Below are 15,707 nucleotides of genomic sequence, written 5' to 3'. Positions count from 1 at the left end.
AAGCAACTTTAGAGGGAAACAAACAAATAAGTCAGTGAACAAACACTGACCCCGTTTACATTGTGCTAAATTCTGAGTTGATAAAGACACAGCTTTCACAGCACTAGGGGCCCAGGTGTGAAGCTGGTCAGGAACCTACGTTTCCAGGGGTGGGAGATGCTGAACGATCTCCTGGAGTAACCTTGAAGCTGCCGGGGTAGGGAGCACGTGCAGAACTCTCTCGGCTACAATCATGGAGCACACGCCATCTGGGGTGCACACGCCATGTGGGCAGGGCCCTTTACTCCCCTGACACCCTTGCCCCAGAGCACAGCACAGGCTCATGGCTTCCCAGGGCCACACTGCAGTCCCTGTCACTCACCGGCCTTCCTGGCCACGCCCCTCTCAGGCTTACATTTCAGCTGATTATAAATTTCCAGTCACAAAGAGTGAGAAGAACTTCTCCATGCAGAGCACACTTTTAGTTCCCTTGTTCTGGGAGAGAAGATATTTCCTTGAGACAGAGTCCCAAAATGGACCAGCCAGTGGTAAGAGAAGCTATGAATAACTTTATAGTGTTGGTTACACACATCTAGTCTGCTTTCCAGAAAGATTAGATTGTCTTAGAGCAAGTATCTTCATATCAGTTGTACCAGGGACCTAAAAATAGTGTGATTTTCTTTCTTTTGGTCCTTTGTTTATCTTTAGATGTACTTTTAAAACTACAAAGAAAATGTAAATATAAAATAATCAGTTTCATTTAACCAAAATATTGAACTAAGAGCAAGCTAATTAAAGTAGTCTTTGCCTTATTCTGAATTATTTGCATAATAAATATTTCTGGTGGCATTAATTTTTTTGTTTTTGTTTATTTAAGTATCAGACAGATACACACAGACTGGTTTCTGAGCTTGCCTGTCTAGGATGGCAAGTATTTAAAGTCATGAGAGGTACCAGGGGGTGTTTGCCAGAAATTAGGCAGCAGAACTGCAGTCCTTCCCCCAAATAGCCACAAGTTCTGGGGACGCAGAAAGGCACATGGTGATAACAGCAGCCACCTCTAAGCCAGCCCACGACTCCTCACCCCCTGAAGTTACCAGCTAACAATGCAAGGCTGCAGTCAGACTTTGTGTTTCTTCTAAGCCTTCAAGTTTCAGAATCCCTCCGCTGTCTGGTGGCACGTGGACTGTGTCATCCGGGGGCACGCAGGATAAGATGTCTAGACTGGGATGCACCCTGCAGCCATCCCTTGCCCACCGAGGCACACTCTGGGCAGAAGCTGCTGCCCAGTCACACCAGACAGCCCCACCCCAGGGCTCAGACTAGTTCTGACACTCTTCCTGGATGTCCCAAGTGGCTTTTGGGGGCTCACCCACACATGATCAAAGAGCACCCGACTGGGCTCATGGTGTTTTTCCCAGCTCCAAGAACTATCCTGGGACTGAAACGGCATCTACTGGCTGCCCGTCAGCCCAGCGGATGGAGAACCCAGGACCCCTTGTGACCCCGGCACCTGGGGACCAGTCTGGGCATTTGGGCTCCTGGACTCCGTGACAGATGACAGCCACACTCTGGCCCCGGGCTCCCTGGCAAACACAAATCAAGCTGTGACGGCAGGCTGCCCCCAAGGTACCGCCACCCATCACGTCACTCAGCTCCGCAACTCTCGCTGTGCTTAGCACCCTGGAGGAGCCAGGGGCTCTGGCACTGTACAAACATCATCGCGTTCAGTCTTCCCAGCAACTTCCCAGGGCAGGTATCAGCACTGCCATTTTACAGATGAGAAAACAAAGTCAGAGGTTAAGTGACTTCCCCAAAGTCACTGAGAGCACAGTGACAGAGCCAGAGTCAAATCCAAGATCACCTGACTCCAAAGTCCCCTTCCACACCCTGTGTGCCACATGCCTGCACACTTTCACTCTGAAATAAGGAAAGAACTGTATCTAAGAAATCCAGCCATCCATGAAGAAATTGCTTTTTTTCTCCAATGACAAGGAACAGAACTCTAGTTTCTAGGAATCTACAGAGGCATAAACACAAAAACCTCAATTTATTTGGAGCAGTCATATTGCTCTAAATTACTCAAAAAGAACCACATATTTTGGGTCTGAGAAGAATTACAATCATCAGCATCCTCTCATCAAGCAGGCACAGAGAACAGCCCACTGTAGCAAGCGGAGACAACTGAAGGTCAAGGGACCCCTACTCCCTGGCAGGGGCACACCCAGGGCACGCGGCAGAAAAGCTACGACCGGGCAACCTAATGTATCCTAATCCCTGCCACCTCCTTATCACCTGACAGTGTTTACAAAAACTAAATTTTTAAAAAGAATTTTTCACTTGCTTTGTAAAAATTTTAATCAACATTTAAACTTCAGATAAATGTTTGGTATCTTTGATGCCTGGTATCATTTTCTTTATTAGAAATTGCCTGGAGGAGAAAATTGATTGTTTTTGCTACCGTAAAATGGTGATGACTTTTCTAACTAACAGCGGTAACAGGACACAAATAGAGAGAAGCACAGCTTAGAGCAGGAAAAAAAAAAAAAATCAACCATTATGGCTTTTTTAGTTCAGCTTTTCAATGTATAGTAATCTTACATTTGTTGATTACTGCTCACCTTGTTAGAGAAAGTATTTCAAAAGACAGTAGTTAAATTTGCTTGCCAGTTAAAGCCTCAAGAGAAAATTATTTTTATCTTAAGATGATCTAATAAAGTTCAGATAAAATTGGAGTTGGCTAGGGGAAATCTGATGAGGACGATGTGCATGGTCTTAAAGTGTCTCCCTACTCACTGCTCGTCAGTTTAAAAAAAATTGTAACTATCCAGAGGAGAAACTGAACAATTCCTTGATCAGGTAATCAAAATTAATATCACCAAACACCACATGGCTCCAGATAAGATATTCATGAGAAATGTAGTATTCCAGCTGCCTCTAGTCAGGAGGAAACATCAGAAAATCTCCAAAAGAGGAAGTTTTTCTACTAAAATAGAACTGTATTCTTCAAAAATGTCAATGTCCTGAAAGATAAGGAACGACCGAGGAAATGTTCCAGATTAAAGGAGGTTATGGGGATGTGACAACTAAAAGTAATACTTGACCCTAGACTGGATCCGGGACTGGAGGAAAGGAAAGGTTAAAGAGCTCATTGTTGAGTCAACTGACAAGACTGGCATGCCAGCAGTTGACTTCAGTATTTTCTCAATGTAAAATGTACTGAGGTTGATACCAATATCGATTAAGTAAGAGCATATCCTTATTTTTAGGAAAAACATACTGAAGATTTAGGAGTAAAGCGCCGTGATGACTGTAAGATATCCTCAAATGGTCACGTCCCACCCACAATTTATGTATTTATACAAACATAAATGCGCACACACACAGAGGGAGAGTAAGCGAAAAATAAGGCAAAGAGTAAAAATGACAAAAATAGGTGACTCTGGATAATGAGTACACAGGTGTTCTTACACAACTCTTATTCTTGAAACTTTCTCTAGGAATAAAATTATATCCAAATGAAGTTTAAAAAAATTGGAATCAGTACAAGAAGAGAAAAAGGCACACATGTACATTTTCTCAGTATGAGAGTCAAGGAAAAAACCAACTCCTCGCATGTGAACTTCCTTCCGACAGAGTGTGGGGCTCTAGGCAAATGTGTGCAGGAGGGCAGCGAGGGTTGGAAACGGGACAAGGCAGGTGAGTGAAACGGGAAAAGGCAACAGCTTACACGAACTCAGCCGCACTCCTGCTCCGGTGCAGGCAACCTTTCTGTGTCACTGCGAGATGCACGAGGGGAAGGCGTCCCGACCCAGGCAGGTGACAGCCTGCGCCACATCTAACTCCGCAGGGCCTCCCCAAGGCCAGGGGTGTGAAACAGCGGAAGGTTTGCCAAGACAAATCCTACAAAATGAACTGCAGGGCCAGCCTCACAGTGATTCAGTTCATACTCCTATTATGATTCTCTGAAAGAATGTCTTCCCCGACAAATTCAAAATTGATTTCTGTGTTTGCACCAGATAGCTTTTCATTTCCCTGGCTGATCCTACAATACAGACGCGTGATCACGAGGCAGAGAAGCTAAGTGAGGGGCAAGAAAGACACAAAGCCCACCTCTGCCAACCACAAGGAAGGAGATGCTAGAGCAATGCCAAGGGCTCCTGCCAACATTTCAGGAATGAATTCTGACTATAACTTGATTTTTCTAAACTCTTCCTAAAGCCCAGTGGCCTGAAACACTAAGTGTTTAAAAAAAATAATAATTTTTTTAGGAGTTAAAAAATAATAATTTTCCCTAGATAGGAGTCCTCTCATCTTCAAATGAAGTTTTGAAGATTTTCTGAAGCAGAGACTATTTCAGAATCAAAAGCAGATCCTGTTCTCAAACACAAGTATGCTTTAAAGCCTTATTTTGATCAAAACAGGGCAATATGAGGTTTAAACTATGTTGGTTTTCACTGGGTATTCTGATTCTAGCTTACTATTCCTTCCATGGATCTTTGTAAAAAATGACACCCTTCAGCCTGGAAAACAAGGCTTCGAGTAGATGTCCTTTGTTCTTTAACACATTATAATCCAGTGTTATCTTTTTGTGTGAGTGAGAGATACACTGAAAACCAATAAAATGTTAAATCTTACCCTGCATCAAATTTTAATAAAGCTTTCAGTGTAGCTGTCAAAAAGACCATTATGAAAAAGGCCAACATTATCCTATCAGCCTTGATCATTAGAAAACTGAAAAAACGATCCTAATTACAGCAGCATCAGAAAATAGAAGAGCCCTACGAATAACCTTACCAAGAAAGGAGAAAGAAAGAAAGAATGGAGAGAGAGACACTATGTTTTTAGCTGTGGAGAATGAAGATTTTCTGAAATAAGAGAGTCTTTATATCCAAATAACTATAGTTTTATATAGTTTCAATCATTCCACATAACAATTGTTTTTAATGGATAATAAAATCTTGTTCTACAGTTCATGCCAGCTCTTTCACTTGCAAGTTGTGTGTCCCTGGGTAAGTTACTTCCTACTCCTTGCCTCAGTTTCCCCATCAGTACAACAGGAATACAGTGATGGTGTTCTGAGGATCAAGTTTGTGCCTAGCACATAGTTTGCATTCAATCACAGTTAACTACTATTCCTACTGCCCCCCCACCATCATTACTGCCAACATCACTACAGTTTGGAAGAAAGAACAAACAAGAATGAGTAAGACAATTTTTGAAGAATAATACAAATAATTACCATGGTAATTAAAATAGTATGGCACTGATGCAAGAATCAAACAGTTCAATGGAAGAGAACAGATAACTCTAAAAACACATACACAAGTATAGGTATTTTAATATAATTAATGATGCATATTAACCTAATTAGAAATGGGCTATTTAACAGATGGTTTTAGTAAACTAAGTATCTGAAGAAAATCAATTGAGAGTTTCACTGTACATTGCACTCAAAATAAATCCAGATGGATTAAAAACGTAAATGTTTTTAAAAAATCACAGAAGAAATATACAGGTAAAATTTTATCTTAATTTGGAATAGGGACAGACTTTATGCTAAAGAAAAGAAATCACCAAAGTAAAGTGAAAAATTGAGAAAAATACAATCAATAAATACAGAAAGGTTATCTGTCTTATAAAAGGTCTCTAAGTCAAAAAAAAAGGGAAGAACAATTTAAAGAAAACATCAAATAAACAACTGAAAAACAATCTCATTAGTAACTAAAAAACGCGAATCCAAGCAAAGCTGTGTGTTTCTGTATAGAAAATCAGTCCAGTGTTCAGTGCTGGCAAAAGTGCGGCAAAACAAACACGCTCATGCACTGGCAGTGGGACACAGAGTGACACAACCGTCACAGTGGCACCAATAAGACCCTGAGAGTTCACACCCCTCCACCCAGCACTTCCACTTTGAGACCCTTCCCAGGGAACCAATCACACCCAGAGAAACGGACCCACATACAGAAGGTATTTGGTTTAAAGGCCACTCACAGTGGTGAGACAGAACCTAAATGCCCAACCCTGAGGGAGTAACAGTTAAATCGGAGAAGAAAGCGCACACCACGAAATGTGGTGCGACCATTAAAACACCCCAGCTTTGAAGATTTTCATGTCGTGAGACCCTTCCCATGTCCCACCACCACGTGAAGGGAAAAACAAATCAAGCCTATAAAACTACATAGGGCATTTCCCTGATCTGAATGGCTGAGTAAACAAACTAGGCACAGAGAAGGAGCAGAAACAAAACATGCTGACAATGGCTAACTCGGCGATGAGATTAAGAGTTATTCATATTTTCTTTTTTATTTTTATTTGGCATTTTTTTGTACAAATTTTCTACCGTGAGTATGCAGAACCTTAATACCCAGGGAAACAATAAATGCTGACTTTTTACATAAAGACAGATGTTGCCCATAGAATGAAAAAAATCAGCAAGAGTCAACCCTACTGAGGGCCTCCTGAAAACTCTCCTGAGTCTAGAATGCCGGCCAGTCGCACTTCACGTTTCTCTCTCATGGTGCCCATGACAGTCTGGCTCGGTCTCCACTCTCGCCTAAGGAAATACACCCAGAGCACCGCTGCAAGGGGGCCCAGGTCTGGCCTGGGCATCCACTCCGCCCTGCCCCTGCCCAAGCTGCAAGCCAGCTCCCAGCCACATTCTTACTGCCCTGCATGCAAACAGCCAGAGCCCTGCTGGCCCGATCACACAAGTACTTTTCTTAACGTTTTTTGTGTATTTTAAAAATAACAACTCAAACTTTCACCCATAGTGAAATTTCTTACACACAACAGATATTTCTTGACTTAGTGTCAGAGTTTGTGTTTCCACAGGTGCATTATGAACCAACACACTGTACACACCCGGAATGAAGGGTTTCTTTCACCTGCCTACATGTGATTTTTAAAGCTTCCAATTTACTTGGTCATTCTGATTGCCAATATTAAAGACCACCTGTTTATCTTTCCTACTTTTGTTGCCTAGTTATTTTGTTTTTTTATTATAAAGGCAAAACACTTAATTCCTTGTCCTTTCTTCATCCCAATAAAATATGTATGACAGGAGAAAAAATTCTGCTCCTGAAAAGAAATCCATGACCATGACTAGGTAAGAGTTCCACCTGCAATGTCAATGTCTGCATTTGGTAATCAGAACATAAAAATTGGGATAAGTATGCATTTCTTTATTTTTTAATTAAAAAAGAGATTCAAGCTCTTGATCCAGTCGGCACATGATCTCTTATATAATCTTGCAGCTAGACATTAAGCACCTGTGTGCACACTCTTCTCCCAGGATTCAGTCTGTTCTGTCTGAGCCGGGTAAGTAAAATCAATTGTCTGTATTGACCCAGTGCCCAAAGTCGGGGTCTTCACTTGGAATTTCATCTGAAGTATTTTGCTTGTCTTTTGAACGTTTAAGTAGAGTGGTTGTATTTGATGGGAGAAGGAGAAAAGTACCACGTTCTTCTCTATCCCCACACAGTATAGCGGCCACAACAGTCCCCAGCACAGGGACAGAAGGAAAGTTCCAGGAGGAAGGAATCAGGAAAGAAGGATGTGGGAAGAGGAGCCAGGAGAGGAGGAAGCAAAGGAGAACCAGGCAGGCTCTGAGAAGCAGCAGCCTCCTATGGAAACAGACCAGAAGTTACTGCCAGCCTGCTGAAGTTAGAGGCTGTCCTCAGCAGGCTACAGCTAAAATCTTCAGCAGCCTCTGGGCAACTACCACCACATATTCTGGTTGAGCTCTGAATGTCAAGGAACAGAGAGGCAACGATCTAGAAAGACAGTGTGCCCACCAAAGAAAATGTCAAGTGCCAAGGGACTCAGGCTGGCGTGACCCTGGCACGTGTGGGCAACGTGACTGAACCAGCATGCCTGGGGAATGGCGAGACGAGGTCAGAGGGTAGTAGGGCCAGACAGCGTAGGGCCTTCCAGGCCACTGGAAGGATCTTGGACTCTATTCCTGGTGCCATGGAAACCCCTGGCAGGTTTTTAATTGGTCCTTGAGCCAGGTCTGTACCATTCAATTTTTACAAAAGTAAATCAAAGTAGTAAATCAAAGTAGTAGTAGTTACTACTTTGATTTAATCTATAATAGATTAAATCTTTCATTTAATCTATAATAGATTAAATGAAACCCACATTCCTTAACATGATCCACAAAGCCCTACATCTCAGGGCCCCACCCACCTCACCAACCTTACCTGCTCCTGCCCGAGCGCTCTGAGGTCTCAGTGTTTCTGTTCCTGCCATCTAGAATATTCTCCCCAGACTCTCCCTAATGCTTTCTCCCTAACATTAGGAGATTGAATGCTTCCCCCCTCAACCCCTCAAAAAAGCATATTTAAATGGTTTTTTTTTGTTTTTTTTTTAAATTTTGGACAGTTTATTTGAGCAGACACCAATGTATTAATATTAATTGGGCAGCTCCAAACTGGAGTTGGTTCAGCATCTCTAAATGTTTGTTTAAAAAAGTAATATGGTGATATAATGTGTTAGGTGCTCAGAGAATGTGGGAGGTATTCAGTAACTACCGACCATTATGTTCACATAATGACATTTTCTGTTGCTAAATGTTTGTTGTTCTATGAAACCAAGTAAGACACAAATGTGGGAAGACAAAGAAAAGACCTATCTTCGGGAATGCTGGTAGCTGGGCCTCAGAGCCTTCACAATATAAAATATTTCTATGTGCTGAATTTACAGGAATTTACTTACAGCTCAGAGTGATAGCAAATTTTGTTACATATTCTTAAGACTCAATCACTTGAAGACTTTTAAACTATAAAATGCGAAACTGGCTTCCCTTTAACAGCAAAAGCCATTCTGTCCCCATGGTCAGCAATTCCCACAATGCACCAAGAGCGGATGCGTTGAAAAAGCAGAAAGCACATACTCACAGTCTTCAAGACGGGAAGCGCCAAGTGCTCAAACTAAGTTATATCAACCACATACTGCCCAACTCGGCATTCACGTTTTCCAGGCGGAGGCTCTAATCTAAATGAAAAGACATTCTTTGTTGAGAGATTCCCGTACTGACCCTTGGTTTTTAGCTGCCCCACTGAGCCTCTCGCATTATGCATATGCTACATCACCCTTAAAAATCACCTACACAAAAAGTGGTGGTATGCGGGGCTGATCTGACTCAGTTTCCTCTCCATTGTCTGCACTGTGCAGTTACGGTGGCAGGGCCATCCTGGGGCTCCAGGCAGCAAGTGCATCAGCTATGTCTGAAAAGTGGCACTAGAGACAGGGCTAACAATCACAAAGGAAAAAGACTGTATGACTTGGTAGAGTAAGTTTTAAGTGAAATATGACTTTTTTATACTTGTTTTTCATAGGACGGTCTCATTCTCTGTTTTCATTTCCTGAGCAATCTCTAAAGGCCTGTGATTCTTCAGGACAGAGGAGACCATCTGGCTCACCGCTGTGCCCAGGGAGGGGTGCTCAGCCTGAAGGGAGAGCAGGGTGCATCCAACGACCCAACAGGGTGTCTGCTTTTGGTGAATTTAGCTCTTGCTGAATTGGAATAGAAAGGCTCCCAAGACACAGATGGAAGGACAGCTTAGATTATAAAACACTATAGAAATGAAATGTCAGTACCCGACTCTAGACAAAGGTCCCCGAGTGCCGGACAACGTGACGACATCGAATCCTATTCTTCTCCCTCCCTGCCTGACCTCTTCTGTATAAAATCCATCAACAGACACACCAGAGGACTTTAAAACCTCACTGGCTTTCTGGATCAATGTTGTTTTTCCAACCCCTAAAACAAAAGAAGAAAAAAAGCCAATTAGGAAGTGCTCCTTTGCTAGAGCATGCGCAGCACTTGCTGATTCTGAGAGTGCAGTGATGGTGGGTAGAGAAATGGGCTGCAAATGGACGTTACGAATATTAATTTCATTTTAATTTTGATTGCTCCAGGTATTAATTCTTTTCTTCTTTGAGACAGAGTCTTGCTCTGTCACCCCAGCTAGACTGCAGTGGTATCATCATAGCTCACAGCAACCTCAAACTCCTGGGCTCAAGCGACCCTCCTGCTTCAGCTTCCCAAGTAGCTGGGACTACAGGCACGCACCACTGTGCCTGGCTAATTTTTCAATTTTTTTTAGTAGAGACAGGATCTCACTCTTGCTCAAGCTGGTCTCGAGAACTCCTGAGCTCAAGCAATCCTCCCGCCTTGGCCTCCCAGAGTACTGGGATTGCAAGTGTGAGCCACCATGCCCAGCCAAGGAGTTAAAAATTTTTAATCTCAAGTAGAAACAGGCATCATAAAAATACGAATGATATCTTCAGTTTTTTTTTTTTAAGTCTCAAACATTATTAGTTCTGTCATCCCAGAACCAAATGGGTGGTTTTTGGATGACTTTGCAACTTGCATCCTATGAGACAAGCTTCTGTTTTCTCCTTGGTTTACTGTCCTCACTTTTCCACCTAAGAAGCAAACTGGTCATGCTCGGGTCAGAGGCTGGGCACCTTCGGACTTCAACTTTCAAGAGACTACGGATCTACACTCACCTGGGAAAATCACTGCACTCCTCCCTGGATTTACAATGCTACATCTCTCGAAAACGCATCTCTTAAACACCAAGAATGCCCCTACAAATGGTCACTTTTAAACTTTTTCACAAGAGTAATCCTATGAGGTTCTCAACCTTTTAACATCACCTCCTCCAGGGTCCCTAAGCATTCCTTCGCGTTACCCCCAACCCCTTCTCAAATTTGAATCTATGCACCTCTGACCCTTTTTCCTCCTGCCAGCCTCACCTGTTGACCACTCTGATGAACTCTTACTGCATTTACAAGCACCACCGGGTGCTAACTAACATAATAAAACTAATCACTGACATTATGGGGCCAGACGCTGTTCTAGCATGCTTTACAAGCACTGTCTTGGTTAAATCCTCATGCCTACCCTCTGAGGCAGTTACCATCCTTATTCCTATTTTGCAGATGAAGAAACTGAGGCACACAGGGGTTAGGTAACTTACCCAAGGCTACAAACTTAATAATGACCATACGTTTTTCAACAGAGGCCTTTATCTCTTACCACAAATTTTTTGTATATGAGCCTTGTTCCCAATAAGTAAGTGGCATCAGGATTACCCAAAAATGGAAAGAGAGAGAAAACTTCTAGCAGGTCTGCAATTGAGCTAATTTGAGATACTACAGAGTTGCAAACCATGTAATTTCTATGGCTACCCACAGAGTCGGCAGGGCTCTCCAAGATGCCTGTTAAGCTTCCTCGAAATAAAATATGATTATTCATATTTAATGTATCTCTCCTTCAAACCTCACACTAAAATAATGGCATCTGGCCTTCTGGAACATGAACAGCAACCCAAGAGGATTCCAGCTACAGCGAACCACAGAGAACGTGTGGCTCGTAAGAGAACTGTGTATGTGTAGAACATAAAATGACAAAGTTCTAATCCCAGTTCTGTCCCTCAGTCATGACTGCTTTAGGGAAGTCACCTGAAGAATCTGTTTAATGCACGCCAGTGGCATTGTTGAATGTGTAAGCTGGTATTCCTCTGCGAAGGGCAATTTCAATATGCCTTACCACAGCACCTAGCAGTTCTATTACTAGGAATTCCTCCTCGGTAAATAATCAGGTAACAGTACAAAGATGTGTAAATTACAATGTTCACTGCAGAATTCTTTATAATAACAAAACATTGAAAACAACCTAAATGTTGATCAGTAAGGTAATGTTAATTTATGGCACCACGTATATAATAGCACATAAATACACAAGAATATCATGCAATCATTTAAAAAGAATATTATTTACTTATATTTATTAGCATGGGAAATAGACCACAATATATGAAAATAATATGTGAGGGGGGAAAAAAGCAGATTAAGTAACAGCAGAAATATGTAGTATTATTGTATTATTTTTTTTAAAAAAGATGAAATATGTATGTGTCTACAGAAGAAAATTCAAGAAGAATACAGACAAAGATTTTCAGCGTTGATTTCTGTAGGTTGGAATTTCATGTGATTGTCACTTTCTTCCTTAAAGCTTTCTTGATTTGTTTTTTTGTTCTTATACTGAATGGGTATTACTCTTATTCTAAGAAAAAACAATGCTATTTGTATTTTGAAAAAGATAAAATGGAGCAACTGTAATAATTCCTGTTCACAAAGGGTGTGCTGTAAGGACTCGTACGTTATGGAGAACATAGTATGGCAATAAACAGGAAGCATTTGGGTCAAGTCCCTTCTGGCTTCTTCAGCTCTAGAAATCTTCTTTCAGTTAATTTTTTCATCTTCATTAGTTAAGCTGCTACCCCAGTGCTGTCTACACTGGCTAAGGTGACCTCTGCTGCAGGAGACCCCAAGATGACAGCTGCATACCCTGCACAGACAACAGCCAATCAGAAAGCTCCACGATTGCTTTGGTTCTGGCTCTCCCCTAAGTAGACCCTCAGATAAAGACTCAAGTGTAGGTAGTTTAACTTGGGCAGTGACAAAACGATGCAGTGGTAGGGAAGAAAGTCAGAGAAGGGAAGGACACGACCACAGGTGCTTTAACAAGCCAGTTACCATCATGGGCAGCTGGCGCTTCATCCCACTGGGGAATCCTAGGAGGTAATTTAGGGCACGTGGCTCACATTATCCCATCTGAGGGGTGGGAAACTCAGAGTTTATCCACTAACTGCCACCAATCATGGGTTGAAGGCTAACCCTGGGGGACAGGAGTTCTTTGGTTCTTCCAGTCTTCCCTGTGTGCAGGCCAAGTGTGGTCTAGTGACCAGAGAAAGCCCTCCAAGATGAGTCATAGGTGCGGACAGTTGGAAGTCAGGAAAAATGCTAAGTACCGAGGCACTGAGAGTCGATGCAATAGAAAGTGAGCTAAGAGGATACATTACTTGATGGTCTGAACATCTTGAGAAAATTTAGACAGAGGAAGAGTTTGGTACAGAGTTGGTGATAGAAAGAAACCAGGCAAATGAAAACACCAGACAGTAACTCCAAACGGGGCAAAAGTGTGCATAAAAGAAAAAAATTATAGACTACTACCTGGCTCTGTCATGATTAGCTTTTACACAGTCACAATACTATAAACAATGGCCATGGAGCTAAAGAAAGTTACACTGTAACTGCATTAGGAAGAGAAAGTGGGTGGGTTTGAGGACAGGTTTAACAGAGCATTTGAGTCTTTCAACTATGTGCACATAAAACTTTGATAAAGGAAGCAGAAAGAGCCAGTGTCAGTACGGTCAGGACAACAGGACACCTCTGTTATGAAACACACAGATGTCTTGGGACCAGCCTGCTGAGTATCAAACTGCATTTCAAGTTTCAAATAAAACACTGACAAACCAATTTTCAGAAGTCAGTTCTTTCCAATATTTGGGAGTGCCTTTGGATATCAGACATTTCTTAAACCACCCTGATCCTCCTAACCCCCTGCATCCTATCCCCGCTCATTGCCTGGTAAAATGAATCCCAAAGTTTGCAATATTAAGTGTCGCTTTTGCTACCTAAAGCTAAACATAATCATCAAAATAAAGTGAAAGAGAATTCTAGGCCTAGGGTTACAATCTTTGACACCCGAACCCGCAACCAACTTCAAAACTAGACTTGCCCTGCAAACAGGGTGAAGAAATCACTTTCTCCGATCTTAGCTCATCTTCCTTCCTTAGCCTATCTGATACTGCCACTACCTTTCTGCTCTTCTTTTAGTGCCACCTGATACACGGGTAGCGCCTCGATTTGAAAGCATTTCCTCCTGCAGTCTCTCACTTGACCTGACATTATCCCATCTCGCAGATGAGAACTCCACAGCCCGCAGGGTTGAGGGATCGGACAGAGGCATTAGGAGGGAACGGGACAGCTACAGACGTGGGCGTCTCAGAGGGGATCCTGCAGGTACAGGCTTCTCTCCGCCTGCGGCCTCATCCATGCAGGCAATGCAGGGGGTGAGTGAACCTGGATGGGGGGGGGAAGGTTCTATCTTCACTTTCGTTATCCTTCAACTGAGGTTTCCCCCTTCTTTTTATCTTGAATGCTGGCCACCAGCCACGGCGGCGGGAGCACCTGTTGACCATCTAGCGTCACTAGAAACCGGGCATATCGCGTCGCATCCCGGCTGTCGCAGACCGCAGACAGCGTCTACACCGACCGCAGCTGCGAACTTCGGAAGTGACCGCCCGGCCGCTTCGTGCCTCAATGAAGAACCGCGCAGCGCCCCAGAGCAGCTTCGTCCTAATCCTATCGACCCTGTGTCTCCAAAATCACGTTTTCTGGAAAGAGCTCACGGCCTGCAGACTACCAGGCCTGCCGCTTAAGTTGGGAAGGTTAAAGGTCAGAGCCCCGGAGCCGGCCGCCCCCAGCCCGCGCGCCCCTCACCCGCTCGGCCTCCCGGAAGTGGAGACCCCGGCGGGGTTACCTGGGGGCCCCGTCAGGAACACGTGCCGGGCCATGCGGTGGACTGGAGGACACGGAGCGGGCAGGGTCGCAGTCGGAGGTCGGGGTCGCGGTCCGCGTCAGGCCTGGGCCGGGGTCGCGGTTCGGGCCCCGCCCCCCGGTGGTGCCCCGACCGGAAGCACCGCCTTTATCCCCGCGCATGCGCATGCGCCTCCGCGGCCCCCCCCCCCCCGGGGCCCGGTCCGCGCGTGCGCACTCCGCCCTCGGCCTGTGCGCAGGTGCAGCCGTGTCCGTAAAAGGCTGGGAGGGTGGTGGTCCAGTACCTGGGGGGTACCTGTAGTCTTGACCTCGGTTCTGGGCTTTTGTGAGTGTTTGCAAAGATAAGTAAGTGAGGATGTAAGTTACTAAACCGTTGCTGCTCAGCGGCATTATCCAACTTCTGCCTGCGGGACCCGGACCTGGGAACTGCATTTCCCCAGGCTGCAGGGACAGCCCTTCTGTAGAAGGGTCCTGGGCGCTTTCCTCTAATAGGGGACTTGCTGATTCCAAGGGTTTGCCCAGTGTTCCAGCCAGAGCTGCAGAGTAGAAGCACTTGGGAATTTCTAAACTTGCTCTCATGCCTGGACTCCACTTCCAGAGACACAGATCTGTCAAAAGACAAAATTACAACGAATTTAAAGATCTCATTGGCTTTTATTTACACTCTAGAATCGGGCAATACCTTGTTATATACAATAAAATATAAATATAAAATGGAATAAGTGTGCCAGTGAGCTGAGCAGAGGAGGTCGGCTTTATGTGCAGAAAAGGGCTGAAAAAAGTAGAAACAAAACAAAAAGCAGAGTGGTCATTTCAAAGTTATTTCCTTACAGGGCGGGAGAGGACTTCATTATTGCGCTAACTCAGGTTGACTGGAATCTCTGTTTTTTTAGGAAAGCTGGCCTGCCCATTTTAAAGTGCAGTGTGGTTACCTGGCACTTATTTACTTAGCACAAGTGACTCCATCCTGGTTTGGTCTCCTCTGCAGGGGCCCAGTGCAGAAGACTGGTCCAAAGCAATGATCTCCCAGAAGCCTTGTTTAACAGGAGTAATTGGTCTAGGACAGTCCTGAGCATGCGTGTTTTTTTTATTATTATTATTTCTAAGCTCCAAAAAGTTTGTAAAGTCTTCTAGGGTTGAGAACCCCTGGTGTAGGCAGACTGCCCATCTTCAGCCATGCATAGGAAGCCAGCGTCCCTTTTTTACCTCCACACTGAAGTGTAAACCAATGCAAGACCCAGCTGGAGGACCTCCTCTCGCAAAGATTTAAGTAGCTCCCCTGCCTCATGTAACCATTTCAAGTGTTCCAG

The 15,707-nt window shown here is 43.9% G+C and overlaps 1 protein-coding gene across 4 annotated transcripts in view; it reads right to left on the bottom strand.

Annotated features, from left to right (window-relative positions):
* Positions 1-14,558, bottom strand: part of NTPCR (nucleoside-triphosphatase, cancer-related) — a 32,689-nt gene extending 18,131 nt beyond the window's left edge. For 2 of the 4 annotated variants that reach the window (XM_045537012.1, XM_045537013.1), the window contains exons 1-3: positions 14,381-14,558; positions 9,583-9,745; positions 8,880-8,976 (exon numbers count right to left, since the gene is read on the bottom strand). In XM_045537012.1, coding sequence (XP_045392968.1) covers positions 8,913-8,976; positions 9,583-9,745; positions 14,381-14,414 — 261 coding nt within the window. In that variant the 5' untranslated portion in view covers positions 14,415-14,558 and the 3' untranslated portion in view covers positions 8,880-8,912. The remainder of the gene's footprint in view (positions 1-8,879; positions 8,977-9,582; positions 9,746-14,380) is intronic. The other 2 variants (XR_006731297.1, XR_006731296.1) reach the window with 2 other exon arrangements.
* Between the last annotated feature and the right edge of the window lie 1,149 nt (positions 14,559-15,707).

The sequence above is a fragment of the Lemur catta genome, chromosome 25 (assembly GCF_020740605.2).
Source record: "Lemur catta isolate mLemCat1 chromosome 25, mLemCat1.pri, whole genome shotgun sequence".
NCBI lineage: Eukaryota > Metazoa > Chordata > Mammalia > Primates > Lemuridae > Lemur > Lemur catta.
The sequence above is the reverse complement of the archived record's forward strand: the minus strand, read 5'-3'. Positions and strand labels throughout refer to the sequence as shown.